At 39.7% G+C, this 15,012-nt stretch overlaps 2 protein-coding genes across 2 annotated transcripts in view; one reads left to right on the plus strand and one right to left on the minus strand.

Moving 5' to 3' along the window:
* Positions 1–282: 282 nt before the first annotated feature.
* On the minus strand, positions 283–10,368 carry DNAJA1 (DnaJ heat shock protein family (Hsp40) member A1). The gene is made up of 9 exons (XM_024560119.3): positions 10,212–10,368; positions 8,995–9,136; positions 8,663–8,840; positions 6,386–6,490; positions 5,525–5,752; positions 3,617–3,731; positions 2,163–2,278; positions 1,752–1,852; positions 283–668 (listed from the first exon to the last, which is right to left on the minus strand). The coding sequence occupies exons 2-9, from the start codon at positions 9,124–9,126 to the stop codon at positions 450–452; spliced, it is 1,194 nt and encodes a 397-aa protein (XP_024415887.1). The 5' UTR covers positions 9,127–9,136; positions 10,212–10,368; the 3' UTR covers positions 283–449.
* Positions 10,369–10,468: 100 nt separating this feature from the next.
* APTX (aprataxin) overlaps positions 10,469–15,012 on the plus strand; it is a 38,615-nt gene continuing 34,071 nt past the window's right edge. Inside the window, exon 1 of the mRNA XM_053923337.2 lies at positions 10,469–11,172. The gene's annotated coding sequence lies outside the window, so the exon portion shown is untranslated. The remainder of the gene's footprint in view (positions 11,173–15,012) is intronic.

Here is a 15,012-nt window from a genome sequence, read left to right on the forward strand (position 1 = left end):
TAATACAACTATACAAACTAACACTTCTCTATAAATTAAGTTTTTTGTCCGACTGCCAGTTAAATACAGAATTTTAACTTCTGAGCTTAACAAGGAAGGGTCATACACCAAAGTAATACATATAACCTAGCAGTTCAGTCTATGCTATTCCATGTACATAGCTGAAATTAATTACAAAGTATGGCCTAACGAATGCTAGGGGGAAAATTTTTCTTAAATAGTTTTTACAGGTATTAAACTTATCTTGCACACTTAAGTCATCATACATACAGGGCAAAGTCAGAGCTTTTATATTTTGAGTTTATTCTTCATTTAACTTTTAAAACACTACTATAGTTGAATATTAAAACAGAAACAATAGCAAGTAGTGAGCGTATTATGATTACAGTCCTTCACTCACTCACTACTGTGTATGAAATGCCAGCAGTGAGCGCCATTCCCTGGCCGCACTAAGAGGTCTGACACTGAACACCGCCCCTGGGATGGTGTTCGTCATCCTCATATGCTTCTCCATTGTAATGGCGCCGTCTTTCTTGATTTGGATCAAAGTCCACCAGTTCTACCTGGTCCATTTCATCAGTCTCTTCTACTTCCTTCCTTTCAGGTAGGAGTTTTTCCAGCAAAGAGAGTTTATCAGGAGAGAGAAAGCCATTCTCAGGAAAGTTTACCTATTGAAAGAAATTTCTACTTTAAGTTCAATTTGATTTACTTTGTGATTAGCTCCTTAAATTACCGTCAACCCATTTCCCCCAGAAAAACACATGTAACCACACAACTTTTCAGTGAATTTGCCAATCTCCGAACACATGTTCTAAAAGGCACAGCATCTAGTGCTCTGAACTATTTTCAGTTTAAGACATATGGCACAAGTTAAGCCTTTTAAAAAAATAATGATCCCAGTAAAACTGTTCTGTAATAATCATTGTTCTATTCAGCAAATATATTATACAAGAATCCTTCCTAAAATATCTTTTATGAACCACCCTATTATTAAACCAAGCACTATAGTATTCTGCCAAAAATTCACAACAGTTATCCTAAGTCCTTTCACTGAAACTTTAAGATCCCAGTCACAGCCCTGGCTGGTGTGGCTCAGTAGATTGAGAGCTGGTCTGCAAACCAAATGGTCATCCATCCAATTCCCAGTCAGGGCATATACCTAGGTTGTGGGCCAGGTCCCCAATAAGGGGCGCATGAGAAGCAACCACACGCTGATGTTTCTCTCCCTATCTTCCCCTTTTTCTAAAAATAAAAACAAAATCTTGCCCTGGCTGGTGTAGCTCACTGGATTGAGCACTGGCCTGTGAACCAAAGGATTGATGGTTAAATTCCTAGTCAGGGCACATGCCTGGATTGCGGGCCAGGTCTCCAGTATGGGGCACACGAGGCAACCACACATTAATGTTTCCCTCTCTTCCTCCCTCCCTTCCCCTCTGTAAAAAAAATAATAAAAAATAAAAACAAAATCTTAAAAAATTCCACTTACAGCCTTATCATTAATAAAATACCTACTTGCCACACACTGTCCGCCCACTAACCAATCTTTAAACAGCCAAATAATGAGGTAAACCAAACCCAACCCCAACTTGTTAACAATGACCAACACAACAGTAGTAGTATTAGATCAATGTTATTTCTTCCTGGGCAAGTGAGAAGATAAATTTGAAGTTTCTTTCCATTGAGAAAATGTGAATGTTATCAGATTTTAGTAAGTAATCACTTACATATTCCTAGAATATGTTACAGCTTACCTTAAATTCGATGATTAGGCGACCCTTTTCATATGGTCTACGATAAATTGGCATGCCTTCATTTAGCACACACTTGATATCTCCATGCTTGACAATCTGGCCTAAAAACATTGAAGCCAAGTTCTTCCTTAAATACAGCCACATTTTAATGAGTAGGGAAAACAAAGAACAGAGGAACGTCCTAGCTCATTGACAGCAGGTAAAGTTATGAACCAATATTTTACTTTTCATTTATGGATTTTCCAGGGGCTTCCAAAAAAGAGCCAAGACCATACAATTTTAACTCAGCTCATAAGGAGGACATATAACTGAGCAAGTAAAATATGTTTCCTTAGTGTCTATACTAGCTATGTGCAGAGAATGAAAAGAAATTACCAAATAGAAAGAGAAGCTCATCTACTGTTACTATACCTGGATGAGAGGTGATGACTATGGTTCGGTTGTCAAGAGTAGCTATTGGCTTTTGGAAGCCACACAATGCTTCAACCAGTTGTATGTCCATACACATGAAAAGGTCTTCTCCTCGCCTGTATTAACATAAATATAGCTCATACTTAGATCTTTCAAATCACCAATGATTGTAAGTACCACAGTAGGCAAGTATTTTCTTAACAGCAGCAAGGTTATCTTTCACAAAGATGTCCTTTCTTCTCCATTCTAAAAACAGCTGAGAACTGGGAACAGCAAATATACGGAATCTGCCAGCCCCATTTCCTGGACAAGGCTTCAGAATCCTTCCACACACTCTAGGCAGCATGTACCATCTCTGACTTATTTCATTACCTAATTTTAAATTTAGTTTCTCAAAGAAGAAGAAAGTCTCACAAGAGTGAGGCTGAAAGAAAGCAAACATATATTAGGAAAAAGACATTACAGTGTAAGTTGGGACGGACCTCAGCTGGGTACTGGATTGTGGGGCCCCCCCTATGAAATTTACTGATGCACATAAATTAAGTAACAGTGCCTGGCACATTATAAACACAATCTTTTATATTTAATAACAGGCCATATCATCCCCCTCAGACTTTCTTCCTTTTCCAATCCACATTATGAAAACATCAGGCAGTATACCCTCTAGAAAACCTGAAGATTTATCTCAAACGACAGCATTAAAATCCTGGCCTTGATAGTATTTTCCATTGTTGGCACAGTTGTGGAATGTTCTTTTATAATTAATTTAACACCAGTTCCTTCAGCCCTGACCCATGTGGCTCAGTTGGTTGGACATTGTCCTGCAAAGTGAAAGGTTGCTGATTCAATTCCTGGTCAGGGAACATGCCTGAGTTGTGGGTTCAATCCCCAGTTGGGGTGCATATGAAAAGCAACAATGTTTCTCTCCCTCTCTTTCTCCCTCCTTTCCCTCTAAAAAATCTTAAAAAAAAAAAAAAATAAAATAAAAATCACAGCAATAGACCCGAATTTACAGTTTTTAATAGAGATGGTTGTAGACACTTACTTACAATTAAAAGCAACCTATCGTGAACTAAGGATTGAAATAGGTGAAATTTTCAGGGCAAAATTTTGTCTAAGGAGGTGTCCCCTAATCCATCTGTTTATTATATTCATTTAAATCATCATCTAATTGAAATATATACCTTTTAAATTCCAGACTAGGTAACAACTTACCTAAATTTAGGCAAAAAGCTAATATCTGATTTTTTTAGTGTCTTTAAAAAACGGAAATACTAATGATTAACAACCTGTTAGAGAAGACATTACCCATAGCCCCCAAACTCTCCCAATATATTTTTCCAGGGTATTTCTAAGAAATATGTCCTCAGAGTAATGAAAAGCTCACTTAAATTTTTTAAAAAATATTCCAACTATGAAAGACATCCGTTTGAGTAGATGGTTAAAGTTCTTACCGAGTGAAAACAGTATGGTCCTTCTGATCTAAAACAATGATAATATCTCCTGGCTCTAGTCCTGGTTCTTGGTCTCCTTCACCATGGAATGTTATCTTCTGGCCATCTTTCATGCCTAAAAACAAAAGGTTAATTTTATACTCTTTTTTAACATCCAACTAAGATCAGATTCTCAATCTATGAAGAAATACAGATGCATATTTGTGTGTGCATAAAAAAGAAAGTTCGTTCAAGTTTTTGTGGATGATAAAGTATATAGAGATGACTAAGAATGCCCATCATTTGATCAGTCCAATTTCTTACTGAAGAAAGCTATCACAGTGGAGAACACAAACTCTAGAGCCAACAGATAAGGCCCCAGGCCTCAAGACTCAGAGCTATTTACTACCAGCTGGATTACCCCAGGGAAGCAAGTTGCATAACTTTCTTAACCATCAACTGTCCCACAGAGACCTACCTCATCAGGCCTATTGTGAGGATGAAATAAAAAGGTCTATGCTGGCAACAAATCAATGACCGGCCAACACTATAACCATGAATGTTAACTATTTTAATTTCATGGAACGCATATCAAATTATTTCTATTAACACTAATAGAAACATAAATCAAAACTGTCTTCTATTGTATTAGCAGTATTTACATATAGGAAATCTATATCTACAACCTAAGGAACTGAAAAATCCGTATCATTTTGTTGAAGAAATGATTCAGTTTAGCACTCTTAAAAAAGTATAAACATGAGACACTCCCTCCAGTCTATGTGGTTAGTCAAAAGTACAAGTATTTCCAACAAAAACTTAAACCCCAAGATCCATCAGTATTACACACTGGTAAAACTAACATACCCTGGTTTTAATCATTGTGAGGTAATGCAACTGTCTCGTTACACTAGTGTAACAAACTCAGCCATGTTTTCCTGGTTGTCTCATTACTGTAAAGAGCACGGGTACAGGCAAAATGAATGCCCTCCCTTAAGAACATATATTGGTAGTAGGGGGTGCAGGGGTGCCATGCACTGTACTGGAGGGAAAAAAAACCGAACTACAAAATGCAGGCCAAGTAAGGGGGGAAATGTGAAGGAGGGTAGTCTCATGAATCACAGGGGAAACTACTATTTCAGGTCTTAAGTAATGTAGTTGTATGCATTAATGAGATGATGTTCATAACAATAGTTCTAAATCAGTATATACAGTATAATACTAGTTGCAAAGTCTCAAGATTACCACATTTATTATTTCAGAATAGCAAAAACAGATTTTAATTTACTCTGGAGTTATAAACATTTCTATGATTTCTACAACAAATGTGTATTGCTGTAATACATTTAAAAATATTTTTATAAATTCTGAAATTAAGGAATTGGCTAAATAAAAAAATATAGTTAGTTACATGTTATAACCTAAAGCCCAAGCATCAGAAACCAACAGACCGGTTTACATAGTGTATAAAAAACATTTTAAAAAGCAGTATTCTTAATATTAAGTTCTCATAAATCAATTAAAAAAATAAGACATTTCATTAGTTTGGGAAATTTTCAAGGAAATACTAGTTTTAGTGAGGACCCCTCCAATCCTTGGAAGTATGCTATCACTTAACCTAGCAGTTCCTGAGGAACTTAATGTGTGCAAAAGCTAATTAATTACAATTTAAAATGAGGTAGAACCAGTAATTTATCACACTATTCAATCATTTACTGGTGTCTGTTGTATTACCTGAGGAGATTCCTAATGTACTCCCTACAATGTGCAAAAATGTCTGCATGGAAAAACATTCTTTACTATGTAGCTAAGCTATGTCTGGGTGGGTGACAAGATCATACATATAACCCTACTGAGAATCATTTTTAACTATGAAATGTAAATATTCTTGCCACAGCATTAAAGAATTAAGAAATGGCTAGAACTCACCTTTGTCAATGTGAACTTCTAGAATCTTCTTCTCTCGAACTATCTTCCTTCCATTGCAGCTTTTGCACCTATCTTTAGGACTGATCCGTTCGCCGTGGCCCTGGCACTCCATGCACACAGACTGAATTTGCTGAACCATTCCAGGTCCGATCTGATGAATTCGTATTTGCATCCCAGTGCCTCGGCAATTGGGACAGCACTCTACTGCTCCTTTCTTACCACCTCGGCCTAAATAGTTTAGAAAGAAATTAAATTCTGTTTAAACTCAGCGTTTGACATGGTAATGAACGTTTAGTAAGAGAGTTCCTAAACACTTCACTTTTAACATTTGCAAGGTGTGATGGAGTGCTGCCTTAAGAACCTACAATTCAGCCTTTCTATTTGATTACGGACAGCTGCAGTCAGCTTCAGTTGTCTATAAACACGTAAACACTGACTGCTGTTTTCCCAAGGAGCCATTTTGGAATTGTGAATTTTCAATGTGCTCCCAAATGACAATTCATAGAACGTACTTTATCTGTGAGATAAGAATGTTTTAATCTAAAAAAAGAGGACATTGTTTAAATCATACTACAGATTATGAAGCCACTGGAATGATTACGTTTTAGAGATAATAAGTACTCTTTGAACAATGTTGAGAAAAAAGGACACTAACTTAGAGTGATCACAACTACATTTAAAATATATGTATACACATATATATGTAAAAGTGCTGACATTTTGCTAATATTTCTCTAGATTGTAGGTTTATATAGTTTTCTTTTCATTTGCACTCTCCAATCTGTAGAGTGCAACAGCATATTTTTGTCAGTTTATCTCCAGAAAGGCTTCAGTTATACTTAAGATGTTAAAAGACCATACCTTCACATTTGTCACAAATCACATTCTTTTGCAGAGCTAGTTTTCTTGTCGCACCATTATATAAATCTTCTAAGGTTACCGAGAGCTGATGCACAACATTTTTACCTAGAATAAAATATTGCTCATTAAAAATCTGAGATGGTGCATCTTATTTGTATTCAATGCACCATAAAAATGGTAAAGAATAATGAAAGGTGAGGCTCATAGGGTATATCTGTTGACTTATATGCATAGAATGTTGGCCACATTATCCACACATGATCCTCAAACTGTAATGTAATTTCAGATAAGGAAAATTGGGTGAGATTAAATAATGTGCCTGAGAATGTAGTTGTAGCCATCTTACAGATTATGGCAATAAAAACATTAACTACAGAATCATTTGGGAGAACCAATGTCATTTAAATAAAGGCACATTTCACAATAATTACTCCAAATTGCACTTCTGTCCTCCTATGTTCTTTGAGACTTTCACTTACTAGGATATTGAGCAACATGGCGCGTTACTTCATCCCCAAACTCTTTAGCACACTAAGTTCCATGCTACAACCACCACGACTGACCAGGGAAGCTGATGCATTTATTCAGTCTCCATAAAGTATCAATTCCTATTTCTCCCAGAAGTAGGAATAGCACATTCACTGCTTGGCCAGCACTAGTTTAAAGAGTGATTTCTGCTCTGGCTGGTGTGGCTCAGTGGACTGAGTGTCACCCTGCGAACCAAAGGGTCGCTTGCTTGTTCAATTCCCAGTCAGGGCAACTGCCTGTGTTGCGGGCCAGGTCCTCAGTAGGGGGCGTGGGAGAGGTATCCACGCACTGATGTTTCTTCCCCTCTTTCTCCTTTCCCTCTCTCTAGAAATAAATAAAATCTTAAAAAAAAAAAGTTTTGTATCTATGCTATTCAACACAGTAGCCACTAGTCACATGCGGCTTTTGAGCACATCAGTGTGGCTATGGAAGACCAAAAACTGAATTTTTGTCTGATCAATCTAAACTTATTGTGGCCACTGGCTACCAAGGAGTGCCATATCTCATTTCAGAACTGGAAGTGGAAGGTGGAGATCCTATGAGGACACCAGCCAATGGTTAATAAGTCCCTAGCCAGTGATTCTTCCACAAGGACTTTACTCACCACAAAACAGTACTGCCTTATGCCTACGTGAAAAGAAGTTCTCAAACTCTTATCTGCACAACCTGCCTATTATGTACATTTCTAGTTTCCAATGAAGTGTGAAGTACCATTAACTGTATTCTTCTGCTCCTAGCTCCATCTTTGGATTCTGTAATATATAGTCCCACATAGTTGGCTCCAGCATGCTGAAAGCTGCCCTTCTTACTTTAGCTTTGTGGATTTGAGAGTATAAAGAGAAAAGCTTAAGTTTGATTAAGGAAGTATACTCTGGAAGTATCACACAGACCCTTCGTTGATCTAAACACACAGAGGAGTTTGCCAGTCAATTCAGTATTAAAAAGATAATTCAAACAAACAAAACAAAACACCGCTACTTTGCTCTGGGACAAACCATCCTAAGTGACAGACTTTGATTGTGAATTGTTTTAAGACAATAAATACATACCCCCTTTCAAGAAAAACTGAGTGAACAATTTCCAGTCTTTCTGAATTTTAAATAGCTCAAAGTGAAATTTAATGGCTTCCCTATTCCTTCCAAAATGGGTTCTAACCATTAGCCCTTATTTGTGGAAACTGTAGTGGGAACAAAGTGAGATCAACTCTGACCCTAACACTGTTTTCCTATGATGAGTATCTCTACAGTCAGGAATTGAATTTCTGATAAAGGCGAAGGGCACATATCTTCATATAATAAAAATGAAACAATGTTAAACAGATGGCAGGCTATTTGGAGGTAGTGAACCTGCTTTCCAATCCCAACTACTAATGCCTTGCTATATGACCTCTAACTTTAACTCTCTTTCAACTGAGTACCTCCCGCTGGGTTGGGGATGTAGCGTAAGATCTGTAAAAAGGCTTTGAAAATTTGGTCCCTATACTTTGTTCCTTTAACTAATGCTTGACAACCTTATTGAAGTTTGTGTCCTGCAATGCTAGTCACTTGTTAGCACTCGAATGGTCTAGATAATTTTAGTTACATCAAATCTCATTTAAAAAAACTATACCATAATCAAAATGGCAGTTCACAGTTTGCAACATTATACCAACATGTAAACCAACATTTAAAATAGGTGAATTCTCAAAAATTTGCTTTGACCAACAGGCTACTTTGAATTGCTGCATGGGAACTAGATTATATTTCTTACCTCTCCTTTCCCTCTGCATCCTTCCTCCTCCTCCAAAAAACATATCAAAGATGTCCATGGGGGAGCCAAAACCACCACCTGCTCCACCTTCTTTAATTGCCTGTTCTCCTCCTTTATCATATAATTCCCTTTTCTTTGCATCAGAGAGCACTTCATAAGCTTGAGAAATCTGTTTAAACTGTTTGAGAAAAGAATCAATCTCACTTTGAAAGAAATGTTACAAAGCATAACCACTACATATGGCATACTAAATTTCACGTTGTAATGGAATTACCACACCCCTGGCAGACAACTATTCAAGCTATGTTTACGAGTGTAAATATACAACTTGCCTTCTCTCCTTCATTTGGATTCTTATCAGGGTGGTACTTCAAGGCCAGCTTCCTGTAAGCCTTTTTCAATTCTTCCTGGGTGGCATTGGGTTTGACCCCCAAAACATCATAGTAAGTGGTTTCTTTCACCATTTTTGACAGCCTGAAATTAAAAAAAAAATTCAATTTTAACCAACTTTTAATTAGTAGTTGTAATTAGTTAAATCAAATTTAAAATAGAAAAATCTCCTCTTTGCCAAATCTGGTTGTAAGACCCCAACTTCCCAGAATTTCACAGATGAAGTAGCAATTCCTGAGATAATCCAGCCGTCAGTTTTAACCGACTAAATACAAGCTAATAATTATCAGGGGATAATTCAAAAGCTTCCTTCTTACAGCAGCTGGTTCCCAGTCTCCCACACGAAAGCCTCCATACTAACACCACTATTATCTTAATTCTTCCGGTTTCCCTTCTCTATCAGAGACAGAAGGAAGCAAAAGGAGCACAAACAGATTCAGTCCACTGCTTATTCCATTATCATCGTCTTTGGTAAATCCCGTAACTCATCATACACTCCCCAGGAAAAAATACATCTGGGTACAAAGCGGGGGGGGGGGGGGCGGCAAGGAGTGGTTTATGAAACTGACAATCCTAAGTATGTTTCTCAATCACAGGACTCATAGCGCCTCCACAAAGACCGCAGAACCCCTCAAGCCAGCGTTAGCTTACACGACGTTAAGTTTTCCCCCTGCACTAGGAGCTGATCGTTAAAATTTTCTTCCTTTCCCCCTCTCACCACCGAGCGAAAGGGTAGGAGAAGCTCAGCTAGCAACAAAGAGAGACGCGAGAAGCGAAACCACAGCCTCCACCCGGCTCCTCCCGCAGCCCCTCGCCCTAGGCTTCTTTTGCGCTTGCGCGCGGGGTCGCCCACCCCAAGGGAGCGCGAGGGGAGGGGGCGCGCGAGGAGGAAAAGCTTTAGGCAGCAAGTCCTTGGAGACCTCAGGCTGGAGAATAAGGGAAGCTATTTGAAAGATCTCGGGCCTACTCACTACGTGCCGGAGATGGCTTGCCAGGGTACCACGCCAGCCCTCCAAAAAGAGAATCGTGGATCCCAGAACCGATCTCTCTCCCGCCCACGCGGAGCCAACCGCCTTCCCAACGCGGCTCCAACCAGCTTCATGGCGCCGTTAATGGCGCCGGCCTTGGGTCCGCGGGAAGCACGAGGGCTGAAACTCACCGGTGAGCGGGCCGAGGCAGGTGTGGAGGAGCGGAAAAGAGCGCGTTACTGCGCGCAGCCCCGAAAGCCGCCGCTCCTCCGCTTCTCACGGAGTGTTCTGGAAAGTTCCGCCCGGCGCGCCGCAGCCGTCGTCTTTTGTATCCGAGCCCAGACGCGTCACCCACAGGAAGTCCCGCCCTTCCCGCCGCTGCCACCGCCCCCGGTTACCCAGGCAACAGCGCGGGGGTGCTCGAGCTGAACTGGGCTTTGCGGAGAGGCCTAGTGGGGGTGGGTCTAAGCTTGGGTTTGTGGCGCTCCTGGAACTTTCTGGAGCCCATACTTCCACAGAGTATGAGGCGAGAGCCGGGATTGCACAGGGCCGTTGCAATTCAGAGCGTACTCGGAATTTTCAAATCAGTGGGGCGGCCGACGAGGCCTGCGAGGGCGCGGTGGCGCGGGACCGCGGGCTGGTGCTTTGTGCCGAACGAGTATTTCGCAGAACAAAGCTCTGCAGCACCTCCGCCCTGCTGGCTCTTCGTTTGCCTCTTTCGGCTTCTCTTACCAGCTTAGTTCTTTAGTCCTGAGGTTCTGGGAACCCACTGAGCAAGAAATGCCGAGCAAGATGGATCTGGGCACCAGAACAGTCTTATACAGGCCTTAGATCTTGCTCCTTTTCACACGCAGTCCCTGACCTCGTAATTCAAACTGCGAAATTGGAAGAGCTCTGCAAGTCCGCACTCCTATACACAAGTTATCTATCTTGGGCCTTGCCGGCTCCTACACGCTAGGCTCAGGGCAGCACTAAACAGGGAAACGTTTGCAATCCCTTTGTGCACACTGAGGGCGATGAACTCTCTCCTGGCCCGGCGTTCACCTGGCTTGGCTAGCCGGTGACGCGGAATAACACCAAGAGTGACTGACAGATTGTTTTATTTGATTTTCTAAGTTCCACCTGTCTAAACTTGGATCTACCGTCTGCAAAGTGAGTCTCTGGGATTTCAAATGCTGGGAGGGGGGGGCATGTTGGAAAAAGAGGTCTGTTTTCCTTATTCATTAACAAAAAATTTAGGAGCACCATCTAGCTCCAAGGAAGCGGAAACTGGAAAGTTGAAAAAATTCGGTTCGCATCGCTTAGACTTTAGTAGGGACTCAAACGAGTCAAAGAACTAGTAAGTGAGCCAAACGGTCAACAGGGGAGAAGCTCCTATATTATTAATCTGAATGGAACAGGGAAAGCTTCCCTGGGAAAGTGGCAGTTGAGCTGAGTTTTCAAAAAGGGAGAAGAGTTTTGGCAGCAAAGGACAAAGCACAAGGGAAGGCTACGGTGTGGGATAATGCAGCGTTCTTAGCAAGTTGCAAGTAATTGGATATAGCCAGACCTAAGGGAGCTGGAGTGGCAGGAGTTAAAGCTTCAGAGCTGTTGGGTTACACCTCTTGTTTATATCTTGCTAAACGAAGGAATCTGAACTTTACCCTGGAGGCATCCCCATGTGTATCTCTCCAGCCTTATCTCTTTTATTTAAATTGTGTACACCAGTGACCTGGAACTATTTGGAGTTTCTCAAATGCACTTTTTCACCTTTCTGTGCTTTTGCTCTGGCTGATGAACACCTCATTTTCCCAATCTTAGATGTTACCTTCTCAAACAGTACCTCTGCTATAGACTGTTTTTCTACCCGTCAGCAGTTACTGAAACTCTAATACTGCCAGGAAGGGCACTGGCTCTCGATAATATAAAAGTTATGTAAGTCATGGTCCCTGTCCTCAAGGAGTTCGCCACACAAAGAAGGAGGAGTTGTGTGATAAACGCCAATAAACAAAGAATGTATTGGGGTGCTTAGTAGGGAAACCTTGCACCATTTAAGTAAATATCCCAGGATGACAGACCAGCAATTGTGAAAACATGAACAATTAAGAGATGAGCAAGCACACAATAACTAAATTAATACCGTTCGTGTGTTACGTAGGCATTGTCGTTCTAAAGTTCCTACTTTGCTGTAACAAACTCTCATCTGTGAATCTAACACTGGTTCAACATGTGAGATAAGCATCAGTACAGCAACACAGTTCAACCAGGAGTCTCCACAGTATGTATTACCAATTGATAACAGACATAAAGATTGCTTCTAGAGACGGCCAACATAAGGCTATAAAATATCATTTTGAAAATACTTTTAAAATTTGCAAGCTATGTGAGCTTAATTTTTTTTATTAAGATTAAAAATAAGGGGCATATAAGTTGAGAAAAAAAAGGAAAACTATGTATTTGTTTGCTTGTATGTGCATAGGATATTTCAGGATTCCCCAAAACTTGTAATATTGTTGCCTGTGGGGAGAGCTGGGTGTGGGGGAGAGGCAGATGGGAGGGAGACATTTCACTAAGTACCCTTTTGTAACTGGAATATTTAACCCATCTGAGTGTAGTACTTATTTAAAAATTTAAAAACATTATTACATATGTTCTGTTTGATATTGTTTTCCTTCATGAAAATTCATCTCGATGCTGAAAGTATGTTCTGATGAGTATTCTGGCTTTTCACTAATAGAAGTTAACACTTAAGAAGCATTCTTATTTACATAAAGTAGAACAAGATTAACAATAATTAAGTATATGATTTTTGGTAAAGAAATGGGATTATATTAAATATGTTTTTCGCCCCTTACCCTTTTTATTTAATTTATTGTCGTGTTCGGATAATAAACCTACCGTATTTTAAATGACTTTGTGGTATGTAGGATGCAGGCATTATAATTTAACCATTGTCCTATTGATGAACATTTTTGTGATTGCCAGTGTTTTACAAACAATGTTAAATAATGAATATTGTTTATTGTTGAGAAATTCTCAAATACAGGTTCAGGCACTCATGCAAGTTTTTCTGTAAGTGAACATCTAGAATTAAACTTGTTGGGCTCCGTGAATGCAGTTTTAAAATTGTGACAGCCCTCTCTGTTGTGGCTCAGTGGATTGAGTGCCGGCCCACCAACCAAAGGGTCGCTGGTTTGATTCCCAGTCAGGGCACATGCCTGGGTGCGGGTCTCGTCTCCTGTTGGGGGCGTGCAAGAGGCAACTGCACGTGGATGTTTCTCTCTCTTTCTTTCTCTCTATCCCTTCCCCTCTCTCTGGAAATGGATAAATAAAATCTTTAAAAAATATAAAATTAAAATTGTGATAAATAATTTTTCATACCAGTTTGTATTGCCACCAACACTGTGTGAGTGGGCCTTGCCAATATGGGGAATTCTTTTTTTCTTTTTAGCCTTTGCTAACTATATGTTATCGTTTTAATTTGAGTTTCTTTCAGAGTGTGGTGGTTAAGCATCCTCTATCAGGGGTGTCCAACCTTTTGGTGTCTCTGGGCCACATTGGAAGAAGTAGAGTTGTCTTGGGCCACAGATTAAATACACAAACACTAACAAAAACAAGAAAAATCATGTTTCAAGTAAATTCACAATTTTGTGTTGGGCCGCATTCATAGCCATCCGGGACCGCATGCGGCCTGCAGGTTGGACACCCCTGTATCTAAATAGTATTTATCAGCTCTTCTACAGTAGTGGTCCTTCTTGTTAACTTGACCATTTTTCTATGGTGTAACTCCACTATTTTAATGTGGTATAATAGCACTTTTATATTAGAGATAGTGTGTGTGCATGTGTGTATATATGTGCAATATAAAGGTTTTAATTTTTATGTAGTTAACTTTTTAAACGTTTTTAAGTTGATTTTTAGAGAGAGGAAGTGGAGGGGGGGAAGAGAGAGAGAGAAAGAAAGAGAAACATCGACTTATTGTTCCACTTAGTTGTGATTCATTAGTTGGTTCTTGCATGTGCCCTGACTAGGGATAGAACTCACAACCTCACCTTATTGGGACAGTGCTCTAATCAACTGAACTACCTGGCCAGGGCTAAATAAGTTATGACTCTTTCTTTTTGGCTTTTGCATTTCTTTTCTCCCCCCCCTTCTCCTTTATTTGTTTTACTAGAAAGGCTTCACCAATTTATTATACAGTCTGCCAGATCTTTTCTGGTACTTTTTATGATTCCAATTTTTACATTAAAATTATTATTTTTAAGTGTGTTTTATTGATTATGCTATTATAGTTATCCCATTTTTTTTCTCCCCTTTATTCCCTTCTGCCCTGTACCCCCCTCCTACCAGCATTCCCCCACTGTAGTTCATGTCCATGGGTCATACATGTAAGTTCTTTGGCTTCTCCATTTTCTATACTATTCTTAACCTCCCCCTGTCTATTTTGTATCTACCATTTATGCTTCTCATTCTCTGTACCCCTCCCCCATCTCCCTCCCCCTCCCTGCTGAAAACCCTCCATGTGATCTCTATTTCTGTGATTCTGTTCCTGTTCTAGTTGTTGGCTTACCTTTTTTGTGTGTTTGTTTCTTTTTTAGGTTCAGTTGTTGATAGTTGTGAGTTTGTTGTCATTTTACTGTTCACATTTTTGATCATCTTCTTTTTCTTAGATAAGTCCCTTTAACATTTCATATAATAAGGGCTTGGTGATGGTGAACTCCTTTAACTTGACCTTATCTGGGAAGCACTTTATCTGCCCTTCTAAATGACAGCTTTGCTGGATAGAGCACTCTTGGATTTAGGTCCTTGCCTTTCATGACTTGGAATACTTTTTTCCAGCCCCTTCTTGCCTTCAAGGTCTCTTTTGAGAAATCAGCTGACAGTCTTATGGGAACTCCTTTGTAGGTAACTGTGTCCTTTTCTCTTGCTGCTTCTAAGATTCTCTCCTTATCTTTCATCTTGGGAAATGTAATTATGATGTGCCTTTGTGTGTGCTTTCTTGAGTCCAACTTG

Source organism: Desmodus rotundus, chromosome 1 (genome assembly GCF_022682495.2).
Source record: "Desmodus rotundus isolate HL8 chromosome 1, HLdesRot8A.1, whole genome shotgun sequence".
Classification (NCBI taxonomy): domain Eukaryota; kingdom Metazoa; phylum Chordata; class Mammalia; order Chiroptera; family Phyllostomidae; genus Desmodus; species Desmodus rotundus.

Coding starts and splice junctions, on each gene's coding strand:
- DNAJA1 (XM_024560119.3), bottom strand. CDS start 9,126: ATGGTGAAAGAAACCACTTACTATGATGTTTTGGGGGTCAAACCCAAT. Junction 8,841..8,994: donor ATCCAAATGAAGGAGAGAAG/GCAAGTTGTATA, acceptor TTTCTCAAACAG/TTTAAACAGATTTCTCAAGC. Junction 5,753..6,385: donor GATTTGTGACAAATGTGAAG/GTATGGTCTTTT, acceptor TAAACTATTTAG/GCCGAGGTGGTAAGAAAGGA.